The sequence below is a fragment of the Thalia democratica genome, chromosome 8 (genome assembly GCF_965202585.1).
Source record: "Thalia democratica chromosome 8, ktThaDemo2.hap1.1, whole genome shotgun sequence".
NCBI lineage: Eukaryota > Metazoa > Chordata > Thaliacea > Salpida > Salpidae > Thalia > Thalia democratica.
Genome location: NC_139172.1, coordinates 39,113,722 through 39,128,035, shown reverse-complemented (window position 1 = coordinate 39,128,035; position 14,314 = coordinate 39,113,722). Strand labels below are relative to the sequence as shown.

At 24.7% G+C, this 14,314-nt stretch overlaps 1 protein-coding gene across 1 annotated transcript; it reads left to right on the top strand.

The window, feature by feature from the left end:
* Positions 1 to 1,927: 1,927 nt before the first annotated feature.
* On the top strand, positions 1,928 to 3,362 carry LOC145843223 (histone-lysine N-methyltransferase SUV39H2-like). Its single transcript, XM_082950684.1, has 2 exons — positions 1,928 to 2,863; positions 3,108 to 3,362. Exons 1-2 carry the CDS (start codon positions 1,928 to 1,930, stop codon positions 3,360 to 3,362), a joined length of 1,191 nt encoding a protein of 396 aa, XP_082806810.1.
* Positions 3,363 to 14,314: the final 10,952 nt, after the last annotated feature.

The following is a 14,314-nucleotide window of genomic DNA, read 5'->3' as shown; positions in this document are numbered from 1 at the left end:
TTAAAAGCAGTCTGTAAGTTTTGTTAATAGTTGTCGAATCATTGTTTATAAAATAGTTTTAAAACTTTTTTAAGTTATTAGTCTTTGTTTATTCGTGTTTACTGCGTTTTTGAAGTAAACATTGCATATAAAATGTTATACTTTGACAAACATGTATATAATTTTGATACTTTAAGCAGAGCTTAAGAGAATAAGGATTATGAACAGATTTAATGCTAATAAAAGTTTTACAGATTAAAGTTTAAATCAATGTATTAAAATCCATTGATATTTATGTACTTTACTAGCTTATTGACAATTGCTAATTTTTAGTTTTTATTAAGTCTGAAAAATTCAATACTGTTTACTCAAGAACCACATTTGATTTTGTTTATAAAAAAAATACTTTTTCAATTTGGACACAAAGGTCTGTGGTATACACTAAAATGTAAAAAAATGGTTTTTTATTTGTTACATTTAAACATTTTTTAAAACTTTTATTGTTTTTGGATTACGGTACATATAAAAGCCAATTTTTCACCTACAACATCATTTAACGAAATTTTTAATACTTAAATACTTGTAAAACTTTAAGAAAAATTTTAATACTTTATTTTCTATAGCTGTTAACAATTGTCATGAAATATAATTGGTTGATTAAAAATTGCATAATAATAGTTTAATTTCGTAATTTAGTTGACTTGAATAGAAAACAATCAGGGAGACTTAAATGAGTATAATGTAATTTGAATTGACATTCATATAGAACAATTAGAAAACCTAATAATTTTTATACTGACACTTATACTATTTTTTTGTCTCATTAATCAACTTTATTATAGTATAGTTTATAATAAATTTTTTTTTTAATTTCTGTGCTAGATTAAGTTCTTAAAGTTAATATAAAAGTAGCAATTACTGCTTTTCATTAATTTTGTAATTAACTTATACTATTTTACTGCTTTTATGAAGAAAGTAAAAAAATAGTTTAAATTTAACTTAATGAAACACAATGCATTGTTGTTTATCTGTTATAACACTTTAACAATTTTGAATAGTTCTATAAAATTATGTTTTTGCGTTATTGTTAAACTAGTAAAATTAAATTATTTACTTTTAAATAAACCTTTTCAACTAAATTATTATTTTTTTTTATACTAAGATTAATTTTATTGTCAAAACTTAACTTGTTAAACAGCTATTATCTTAAAAATTTAATTTTTTACTTATGATACTTATTTATATTTTGTTTGTTTTAAACTGCAATGTTGTTTACTTTATTTATTGTTGTTTAGAAGAAAGTTTTTTTTAGTTTAAATTTTAGTTAAATATAAGTTAAAGTAAGGTAAAATTTTTTTAAAGCTTACTACTTTTTTGATTAGTTAGTCATTATTTTACCAATATAAATTTCTGAAATTAAACGTTTTGGAAATACTTTAGTCATATTATAAAAAAGTTTATAAACACAGTTAATCATTTTCGTAGTTTTTAACTACATAATATCAACTGATGATTAAAAAAAAACTATTAAATATCTTTAGTTTTTACTTCAGCCAAAATATAAATTTTAAGATTTTTTTGCTTTAACTAGTAAAATTATTGTTTGATTCAGTAATTAAACAATTTTTTTAAATACAATAGAAATAAGTTTTAATGACTCTTGTATAGAATGTATCTTTAGTAATTTTTTAGTTCAAAACTTATTATACTTTAACTTTTTATAGCTTTTTAATACAAAATTATTTTATGTTATGTACAAAATTTCTATACAATTAACAAAAACTAATAATGTTACATTTACAATGATCGTTTACGTAACTTTAATTTTTGTGAAGATTTAAAGTATTTACATTTTAATTATATTAGGTATATATTTTTGATGGTCATAAGTAAAAGTAATTGAAACCAGCTATTACCTTTACACACTAACTCAATATTTTCAGAAAAGATGATATACTTAACAGCAAACTCTTTTTTTGCCAATTCAAACTTTGTAAAGAATGAAAGAAGAAAAAGGAAAGCTCATACAACTGACATGCAGATGAAAAAAATAGATGCACACAAACTTAGACTAAGAGAAGAAAGGACCCAACACTATGAAGTTGAATACATTGCTAGCATATCCCACTTCAAAAAAAAGAAACACTTTTTAGTTAAGTGGAAAACCTTGCCCGTAGAATTTAGCGCTTGGGTTCCGTTTGATGAAATACCGGAGCTAAACTGTGCGATCCAAATTGATGCAATTGAAAGAGAATATTTGCAAACTACAGGATCCAATAAAAACAAAAGTTACGAAAGCATTTATTCGCGTGATAAAATGAAGCAAAGAAAACAGCTAATGAAAGATCAGCAAATTTTAAACAAGATAACCAAAGGCCGCCCGTTGATAGCTTTGGAGAATGAAGTTGACCTTGACACAATTCCAATGCTTGTTAAAAACTACATCGTAAAGAATGTTGCTGTCCACCCAATCAAAATAAAGGAAGAGCCCTTAATGACATGCAGCTGCAAAGGTATTTGTTCAAATAGCAAAAGTTGTTGCCCTTTTAAAATGAGCCAGACCGGAATGCCTTACAAAAATGATCTGATCCAGCAGGAAAAAGATCATTTAATTTTTGAGTGCAATGATAGATGTGCTTGTGATATTAATTGCAGAAACAGAGTGACGCAGAAGGGTTCAAATTGCAAGTTGTTATTGTTTAAAACTGCAGACAAGGGGTGGGGTGTGAAAGCGCTTGAGAGAATCGAAAAAGGCGCTTTCATAAGCGAATACAATGGAGAAGTTTTAACAGAACGTGTGTCAGATTCTAGGCAAAGCAAAAACTCCAAATCTCACTTTTACACTTTCAATTTGACAAAGAAAGACGAGGAAGAGAAAAGGAAGGTTATTTTCTAACTTAAATAATATTTTTTTCTTTTTTAAAATTGGTATTAGACTCTGATAATCGTTAAAAGTAAAAAAAATATTAGCTTGTTAACAATAAGTTAATTAAATTTACCTACACATATATATATATTTTAACTATGATAAACTCTTTAGATCTTTTTTCAAATTAGTTGTAATCATTTTACAATACTCGTACATAATATTTTTATATTATTCTAATTTAAGTTGTTTTTTTTTCAAGGTCTTGGATGCAATGCACAAGGGAAGTATAGCGAAGTTCATCAACCACTCTTGCAAGCCGAATATTGTTCAGTATGGTGGTTTCACTACATTCAACACTTCACAAGTATTCTATTTCGCAAATAACGAGATAGATGTGAATGATGAGCTCACAGTTGATTACTATCTGACTCAAAAGAAAGTTAAACAAGGTGATCATAATGTTATAAGGTGCTTGTGTGGAGAAGAGAATTGTAGGAATTGGATCAAGAATTAACAGTGGTATGAATTATTTAGTTTGCAATTAACTAATTGTGTTTGAAACATAAGTTAATGGATATCACATGTATTTTGTTTGATATAATAATTCAATTAAAATTTATAATAGTTACCAGTTACGATTTATAAAATTTTCATTGATAATTTTTGTTTTCCGATGTTAGAAATTTTCTCAAATGATATTTTCTAATACGATGTATTGTTAAAGTCTTTTTAGTAATGAACTCACATGTTTTAAACTTTTAGTTTATTACTATTAGTATATTTTTTTAGAAGTGTTTTGTGTGCAAAATATTAAAGTTGATTTTTAAATTATTTCATTTCATATTTTTTTATTTGAATGATAATATAATCTACAACTTTATTTCTCAAAAAAGTTGTTAAAACTGCATCTGTTACTATAAGACATTAAAAATGATTTTGTTTAATTTAGAAAAGTGTTGAAAAAATTATAAATTTTATTTTATTTAGTTATCAGATATTTTTTTTAATGACTTATATAAAAGCCACTTTAGTTATACATATACTGTTTAAAATACATTATCTATGTGATGCCTTTACAAAATTGAACTTGTTACACGATTGATTTTAGAAAATTCTTTTAGGCTAGTATTTGGAATAATAATTATATAAATAAAACTCGATTTTTTGGTGTATTGTCGGATTTTTTAAAAGTTTATGTTATGAACACAGACTAAAATAATTATTAAAAAAAAGATTTTAAAGTCTTAATGAGTTTTTCGGACTAAGACTTTTAGAGTAGTTTTAAAACTGAGTTAAAAATTAAACTTATTAAAATTAAACATAGCTATAGAAACCTTTAGTTATTTTATGACCAAGAGGTTTTTTGTGGACCAATGCTTTTATAATTTTTTGAACTATCTGATTTTCTCTTTTTTTTAATAAAATTACAAAATTAAAAAATAAAGTGTTCAATATCATATTTGTTAATATAATTTTAGTTACTTGATAAGTACATATTTCTAATTTTTTTTGACGTTTTTGTCACTATTTTAAATTGCTTGATGTTCATCAAATTGTTTTCAATTTTACCTAATTAATTGAAGTAAATCATATTCATAGTTTTTTTATATCTAAACTAGGGTATACATTATATAAATTAAGCTTCACAACCATAGTTATTCATTATGACTCTACTTATATGTATTGTGATTTTATTTGTAAAACAGTTATTTTATATTTTTTGAACCACTTAAGACTTTTAATTCCTATATGATTATATATAAGTAAACTAAGTTTTTTTTTTATAATTTATCTCTACTAGTAAAAAATGGTAAAAAGTTGTTTATATTTAAACAATGTAAACATTTTATTTTCAAAAGTTCTAAAAAAACACATGTTTTTTAGGGGAGAAACCTTAAGTTAAACAGTGTTTTTTAACTCTTTCTAAAAAAATGTATACAAAAACATTTTGAATAGATAGTTGACCTCTAAATATGTGATATATTTAGTTTTATTTTACCACAAGCGTTAACTTAGCTTGAGAGCGTATTTTAGGAATTTTATAAAAACGTTTAAACTTTAGACCCAACTATGTCTTTATCTTAATAGCTAATTTAAAACTTTTTTTTTTCTAAAAAACTGTCCTTAGTATTTAATTTAAAAAAATCCATTGAATTGGGGTTTGACTTTTTGAATGGGGCCCCTTTAAAAATGTTGTGTTTTTTTTCTAATTTTTAATTTATACAAACTTAGTTATAAAATAAGTTTAATGATGTTGAAAATTGTTTTTTTATTTTTTATTTCAGTTGTTTTTATATATTCCATAAGCCTGAATAAACTTGTCAGAAAAATTCCAGTTTTGTACGATTTTCGTTTTTCAGATATACAACCTTTTATGCAAAAATAAAATATTCTTTTAGTAAATTTTTTTTTTAACAGACTTGTATAGTTATGTTTTATGATGTTGTAATATTTTTTCTTAGTTAATTATTGCTTTTAAAATATATGACTTATACAAGCTTTACCTAAACTCTTAGCACTTGAGTGATCCCTCAACAAATCCCTCTAATAGCGTTGCTAAGAATTTTGGTAACAGTTGTATGGGTCATATATTTTAAAAGCAATAATACACTCAGAAAAAAGTAACACAACATCATAAAACACAACTATACAAGTCTGTTAAATATAAAAATTACTAAGAAAATTTTTTATTTTGCATAAAAGTTTTTATATCTGAAAAACGAAAATCGTGCAAAGTTGGAGTTTTACTGAAAAATTTATTCAGGCTCATGGTACGTAAAGAAATAAAATAAAAATTAAAAAAAAATTACAACATCATTAAACTAATTTTAATTAGTATGTTTTAGAAAGAACTTTAAAATAAAAAAAGGTTTTTTTAAAGAAAAAGTTGTATAATTAAAAAACCAGAAAAGAACACAAAATTTTTAAAGAGGCCCCATTCAAAAAATATAATTAAAATTCAATGGATTTTTTTAATTAAAGACAAAGGACCGTTCTTTAGAATAAAAAAAGTTTTGAATTAGTTATTAAGATAAGGACATAATTGGGTCTTAAGTTTGGACATTTTTAAAAAATTTCTAAAAAACACTCTCAAGCTGAGTTCAGGTTCGTCATTTTACCTGACCAAATAACAAATAATAACAATTATTTTTGTTCTAAACGTATATTACATACAATTTTTTTGTGTTTCAAGTTATCAAATGAGCTAAAGGCCTACTGTTATACATAGATTACTCTAGAAAGTTTAGTTTTTTATTACGATTTTTTTGCAAATCCTTGTTGTATTTAGAATATTAATGTTTTTTGTCTAGACATTGAAAGTATAACAAATGGTCTATAAATGGTCTATAAATGACATTTTAATAAGTTGTTATAACTGATTAAAATCATTATCATTTTAGTCTGACAACTACATATTAAAATAACTTTTATTTTTTAACAAAAACTATTTGCTATACAATTTGTATAATGCATTCACTTTTCGCGAATCTACACACATTGTGTCCACTGCAAAAAAGCATAACTAAACGAGAGGTAGCACATTTGTTTAAATTTTTTGTTTTCAATAATTATGATTCGGCCGAATCATTTTACGAATTAGGATTCGGCTGAATAAAATTCCAATTTTCGATTTTGGAATTTGAACCCGGCCGTATCCGAGTCCAAATCCGAATACTTTAATAATTGGAGTCTGAAAGATTTAATCTGCTTTTTATGTTAATACAATATAAGTTTATAATTGAGAATTACGCATTATACTATTACTTATTTCGTAAAACAAATTTTTGAACAATATTTTTAACCTGTTAATTTACTAATACTTTTTAGATTTAGAGTAGTTTAGAGTAACTTAGAGAACAAACTAAACGAATATCTTGCTAGAAAAATATTAAGCTACATACACAAAACTTGGTTTTAATATTTTGATGACCATGCAAACAACAATAACAACTAAGTTGTACCTTTGTTATGCAAAATAAATAAATTATAGACTTTATTATAGACTTAAAGCAGAAAAATAAATCAAAAAAATAAACATATTTTATTTTTTACTAAAGAATTAGTTCTTATTCTGACCATAAACGAATAAAAAAATAAAGTATTGCATTTGTTTATACTAATAAAACAAAGTACAATTAAAAATAACAAAGAGCCGTAATAAATTGAACTATAATATTTACTATTGTAAAGGCCTAATCAAGAATATTAATTACAATCAAGATAAAAAGTTTTCAATTCAACTTACGATTTCAGTTTTACCCTTACAAAAAGAAATATGGATTAATTATAGCAACTGTTTAAATTAAACGAACTATAACCGTAAAAGATGTCTCTGTTATACAACAAAATACTATTCTTGTTTTTATAAGTTGTGGTGGAGAAATACAAGTTTTTCGTCGGTCTTTGGAGGCAATTATTTACGCTTTTCCTCCTACATATTACCATTTAAAAAATAGTCTTTCAGGATACACAGAAGATAATGGTGCAGCACGATATTTTCTTGCAAAACTGGCAAAATTTCGGTATTTTGGCTTGTTAAAGTTTATCCAGTTTAACACTTTATCCTCTTCATTTTCTACTATCAAATTTTCTGTAGTAAAAAAACCGTTAATTTCTACTTTAATTTCTTTATCAATAGAATCCTGTTGCTCTTCCTCCTGTGTAGCTGTGTTAAATTTGTTTTAAACAAAGAATAGTAAGTTAAAAACTTCTTCGGATCACAATTTACAGGTTGTTGTTATTTTGATTTTTCTGGTGGCAATGTAGGAGAATCGCCACCTTGATTAACCTTGAAACAAATATGTTTTTTTATATTTAATTTTAGCTACTCTTTAACAATGTTTTAGAGGTAAAAAGAGAAAGCGGAAAGTCATTATTATGGACCAAAAGCTCTTATGACTAACATTAACTTAAGGTCATTAAGGGTCAACTTGTTGTTATTGATATCGAACCCTCCTTTGCAAGCCTCTTCTATACTTTTGGCTAAAAATTTACAAACATTTGATACTTCTTCTGAATTTTCATAAAAGTTAACAAACTTTATCAGTGATTTTGCATGCGAAATCACGCTTGAGAGCAATGCATTTTTTTATTACTCTCCTTTGTTACGAAAAAAAGGGTCGAGCAGTAGAAAAATATCATTAACTAGCTGATATCCTTCAGGTGTAACATTCGAATCTTGATCGTTTTCATAGTTAAGCAAATAGTACCGGACATCTGATTTTACGTTTTCAGTCTCTCTAGCATAATAGATATTGAGGTACACCTTGTATCCACATTATGAACAAGTAGCAAGGCTTAATGTTTTATTTGTGCGTGGTCAACATCTACCAGGAATCAGGATCATAAGTAAACTACCGACAACATTCAAATTATTCAGGGTTGCCACTCTTTAAGACAACAAAGCTGCTCAAGTGACTTTAAACTGTAATAAGTCACCTCGAGATATTTTAAATCCTTAAAAAAATTTAATTATTTTTCGACATCAATAAAAATTAAGTTTTTAACAAAAATATAAAACAAAATATAAAAACATTAAAAAGATACTGTAAAGCTACTTTAAAAGTGTTTTTGAATGAAGAAAAAATATGATGGTAATAAATTTTTTAAATATATATGATAAATTGCATTGTGTCAAATCAAAGTTTAACTACTTAACATGTTATAATTGTTTGATATTCCAGTTTTTATCGTGATTTTTGTTCAAAATTCCAGTTTTTTTTTTAATTTCTCAAGTTTAAGATTTTCCGAGATTTTTTAGTCTAAATTGTCAAGTTCCATGGTTCCAGGATTTTTAGAAACCTTGTAAAGAGAATACTATAACTTTAATTATTTTGAGAATTTGTTTGTATAACAATCGTTGACTCCAAAAAATAGTTTAACAAATAAAAAATTGATAAAAATTTGTGAGCTTTGGATGTTGGTGGGCAAACTTCTAAAGTCTTAGTTGGGTCTGGTTGTCTGTGCGTAGGCTATTAACTTGACCTTTTTGCCTAGACTTTTCCTACAGACGGGATGGCTTTCTAGCACGTTTGTGCTTAGAACCCTCTGCTGGCAGCTTGGTGTGTGTTATTTTAATTGACAAAAAAATAAAAAATACTTTTATACTAACTTATTATAATGTATCAGTGTTGTCCATCAATGAAATTTATTCATCAATTCTAAAGACTTATTTAGATTACTTACTATAAATTAGGCAACATAGTTTGGGTGATGTATATATTATAAAAAAAATATATATTACAAAATATTATACTTAAAAAATATAAACTGCTTTTATAAATCACTAATCATAAATTTTGTTATGAATTGTTGCATCATAGGTTCTAAGCCTTATTTCTCATAACTGCAAAAATCCAGATCTGACTCTAATTTAATTTCAAATAAGATTTTTACCCGGCAGGATGTTAATTAATCAGATATTGTATAAATTTTAATCCATTTATTAATTAATAATTTCACAAGTATGAAATTTTATGTTTAGTTTTACTAAGTATTTATAATTTTTGTTATAAGATTTCACCGAATTTAAGTTTGAAAGTTGTATAAATACATTAATTTACTTGAGCGCAACATTTTAAGCTAAAACATTAAAAATTTATTAAGTATTCGGAATTATATAATTTTGGCAACCCTTGGCTTCAGTATAGGTTTATAAAATTTAATCCAACAGATATTAAATTAAAATGTTAAATTAAATTTTATTAAAATGGACAAGACGTTAAAAGGTATCCGTGGTGTGCAGCTCGTTAACCGAAAGATTTTTTGTGCACCAGGTCCTAGGACCAAAAATTTTGAGCGTCTTATTTTTTTGTAGTTCAATAAACTATAATATTTATTAACATTACAACATTTTACTATTACCTATTAATTTAAATAAAATAATAAAGATTCATTACATATTTTTGCATATATAAAAGAATAAAAAACAGCAAATAACTCTGACTTAGTAAACAATTTCATTAAAAGATAAAAGAAGTCGATGAAACATTTGTGGCTGATCAGATATTAGAACAAAGGATAAATATATTATTTGTTCAAACCTGGTTTAAAAAGTTAGCACCTCTAATATTATTTTAATTTAAAGAATAAAATAACTATTTATTTTCTTAATCTAGCTAATAGTGGATTAACAAGAAAACTTTAAAACTCATCACATAAGGAAATACATTAGTATTACTTTATTTTTCTATTGTAAAAACCATCATTTTCAGACCTGATTTAAAAAGGATCAATACTTAAAGTTGTTCATAAAATATTTATTTTTCTTAGTTAAAATGACACTTTTAAAAGTAAAAATTAAATAGATATTATTAAATACAAAATAGGCAAAAATTTTGATAGAAAGAACAAGTTTATCAACAAAAAAGTTACAGTAACAAAAACTGTTAACTTGTTTTAAACGCATTTAAAAAAAATTTGCAAATCCTAAAAGTCAAATTATAAAAATTAATTAATATTTAAATAATTCAAGATTGCTTAATTTAACATTCTTAAAGTCTTTATTCATAAAATAACAAGTTAAAAGAATAGACTTAAATAAAACTTTTATAATTTAGTTATACTGTGTTACACAACTACTTTTTGATATAAAACTTATTATTAGTGGGGAGAAGTGATATAGCAGAGTCGTAAAAAACAAATTTACTAATTATTTTTAACGTCCTCTAGAACAAACTGCAGTTGTTTGAAATTGTTGTAATTACAAAATCACGTTATTTTTAGAGAAAGCAAAAAAAACCAACAAAGTCGTTTTCAAAATAATATATACATATTATAGTGTTAATAAAAAAACCACAAACTAAAAAAAAATACTAGTTATATTGAAAAACTAGATTCTTTTATACTTTAAGTCATTTAATTAAAAAAGTTGAGTAGTTTTTAATTTTAGAAGACCTAAAATTGCACAAGTAAAACAGTTTTACACTTATAAAAATTTTTTTATGAAAGTTTCAATAAAATTAAATATTTGCTTGAAAAAATGTAGTTTTCTGTACATACTTCATAAGTAAAAATAAGATTTCAATTATCTAATATAACTGAGTTCGAAAATAAAGTTGTTGAAAACAAGTTGAACCAAATTACGACTGGCATTCTATTTTTCTTTTTTCATGTCTTTTCAAATTAGCTAATGTGTGAAATTTCCTTCCACATTTTGCACAAGCATAAGTCGGTTCAAAATGATATTTCATGTGTTCGTTCAAATGTGACGAAGTATGAAACTTCTTGTTACAATTTAAGCAACAATGTTTTGGTTCATAATGATGCTGCATGTGTTTATTCAATTGATTTTTAGTTTTGAAATACCTGCCATCCGGGCATATCTTGCACTTGAATTTTCTCTCATCAATGTGAGTTGCCTGATGGTTTTGTAAAGCATCTTTTCGAGCAAATCTTTTATCGCAAGTAGAACACACGTAGGGTTTTTCTCCAGTGTGAGTTCTCATATGCTTACTTAGAAGAACTTTGCTTCCAAAATATTTCAAGCAAACTTCGCACTGATGGCTTTTATTGTGGACATTTTTGTGGCGGTAAAAAGTTTTTCTACTAGAAAATTTCTTCTTACAAACAGAGCAATTGTATTGTTTTTCATTTTTCTTGAGCGCCGAACTACCATCTGAAAGTAAATAAATATACATATAATAGTATTACTACATAAAAACTTAACTTATTGTTAAATAAAAAATAAACAGTTTCTAACGTACATTTTGATATTAATGATTACCTATAAGCTATATTCATAAACGTTTCTAACAAGTTCAACAATAAATCAAAATCACTGTAAATAAGTAGATTATGTGGTGTTTTGTTAAAATTTCAGTTGATATTTAAAAGCAAAGCAGATCAAAATTATTTGACAAAAACATTGGTTTATTCTGGAACACTTAATAAATTGAGTTTTAAATACCAAAAACGTGTAAACCAGTTTTTGTTTTATACCAAAAAATGTGAGATATAAATCAATACTCTTTGTATTTTTCTAATGTATATCAGTCGAAAAGCATGTACGAAATTTAAACAGACTTTGTTGTTTTTTCATTTTTTATACTTGAACACTTTTATCTTATTACATTTAAATTTAATAAATAAAATATTTATACTAAATAAGGAGTAACTATTTAATAGCACAACAAAAAAACTTATAAAAAACTAACAGTTTATAAAAAAAAACTAACAGCATTAACAACACCAAATTTACTTAAGTGATTAAATTGTATTAACTTTTCATATAAACTGTTTAGAAAGTTTAACAAAACTTAAAGTAAACATTTTCAAATATACACTTACTATTTGATACTTTTTAGCCATTCATATAAAATAAAAATATAAGTTATATGTTTGCCAAAACAAATAAACAACCATTAAATTAACCCAACTTTGTATTTATTAAATAAAATGTTACATATAAGTTTTTTTTTATCATATTTAAAACATTAACTCGTTCAAAATCAAAATCACGAAGTAACTAAAAAAAATATCTTTATTCAGTTTTGCAAACTTGCTTTTTATTCAATGTTTTAAAAGTATTACTCACTACATATGCATATATAGTTTAAAAATTGTTTCAATAAAAGCATGTATTTAATTTATAACACTTTTATACAAAACATTATTAGTTTTAAGGATTTTTAAGAAAAACAAGGGTAATATACCATTATTAATATTAAAAACAACTAACTTTTACTTTTAGAGCTAGAAGATTGATCTGAATGCAAAGAATCAGGTACAAAATCTTCATCTAAATCAGCAGAACTTTGTTCACTTGAATTATCTGTTAATTAACTAAAACATAAATTGTGTGAATAAAAATATTTGACCTAAGATTATTACAACTTGTGCAGAAAATTTTATTATTAAAAATAGTCTTTTTAAGTAGTCGTTGTTTATGTTTTTGAAATATGAAATTAAAAAATATAAAACTTAACATTTCTTAAACATAATAATTTTTTGTATGTATATAATACTTAAACTAAATACAAATTACTTCACTTTATTTAGGGCAGTGTACAACAAAAAAAATTATAAAACATTAGCTAACTGTATACTAAACTGTAAAAATTAGTTATAAAATTTTGTTAATATATGAAGTAATTCTATAATGTTCAGCCTTATAAACCAATATTAATAAAATTATTAACATCTATAACTACAGATTTATTTCGATGAATCCATATATTGTTTAAAGCAGGGTTTCCCAAACTTATTTACTAAATCGCCCCCTTTTCAGAAATTTGAAAAAAAATTGCCCCCCCACGATTTTACAAAGTAGTTTATCACTTGAGCACAAAATTTTAAGCCAAAAAAGTTGTGTTTGAAATGTAATTCAGTCCGGTACTTCTTATGCACGCACTTTTGGGCTATGTTTAAGGTAGTTTACAGGGCTTTAGAAAATAATCTACAGTTATTTTCTTATAAGCCCAGTAAAGTATATAAAAATACTTAATTATTAAAAATCCTTCAGTAACTTGTAATCAATCCTTTTTAAATATGAATTGTTTTAAAAATAATAAAACTTTTAGGTTAGTGGTGGACAACTTTTGTTGTCAGCAATTCATATTTATTAAAAAGTCTTTTCTAGTTTCAACTCGTTAAAAAATAAGATTGCGGGCTGCATAATTTAAAAAAATAACGTATAAGAAAATAAAAAAACTGGATGGAAATTGTAATAAAATGTTTAGTATTATTGTGATCTAAGAAATACTATTGTGAACTGATACCCAAGTTGAAAGCGTATTTCAAATATATTAAGTATCAAAAAAACTAATTTTATTTATTTTTCAGAAAATAGTTTTCAAGTTACTTAGCGGGTCAAAATTTGACTGGATCTGAACCGTATGCTACCCATCTAAAATCTTAACTGAAACCTGGCATTGTAATAATCTCTCATAATGAATTTTGGACATTTAGTAGTTAATACTAAGTAACTTATTTAAGCCGCACAAAATACTTAATTTTTTTTTATAAATAGGCATATTCTAAAATTACTATACCAGAGATTAAAAAACTATAAAAGAATGAACAGTTTATTTTACACATAATAAAATAAATATTAAAACATAATTTCTGATCTAGTTTGAGGAAGTTTGACCGACTGATTGATTATCTCACATGAAAAGTAGTTTCATCAACAGCTTTAGTTAATGCAGTAAAATTATAAATTTCAATGCGAAGATATATTATAAGCAAGTTAGCTGTAAAGTTAAAATTTTAATTTTAAACATTTTAAAATATATGTTGCGTAGTAGAATACCATGAAATAGTATTTGACTTGGAATAACCTTAAGGAAACTAAACCTTAATTGTAACAAATTTTTTTATCCTAATTTAAATTCAAAAAAAAAAACCAAATGTTTTACAGTTAATTCTGTGAACAGGTAGTAATCAATGAAAAAAAAAACTGTTAATTAGGTTAAAATTTTGTTTTGTAACTGTAGCAGTCTTTTTGATGGCTTATTTAATTGTGTT

What these genes read in the sequence shown, in the direction of transcription:
- LOC145843223 (XM_082950684.1), top strand. Translation starts at nt 1,928, where the DNA reads ATGATATACTTAACAGCAAACTCTTTTTTTGCCAATTCAAACTTTGTA. An exon ending in ACGAGGAAGAGAAAAGGAAG is followed by an intron (nt 2,864 to 3,107) that starts GTTATTTTCTAA and finishes TTTTTTTTCAAG; the next exon opens with GTCTTGGATGCAATGCACAA.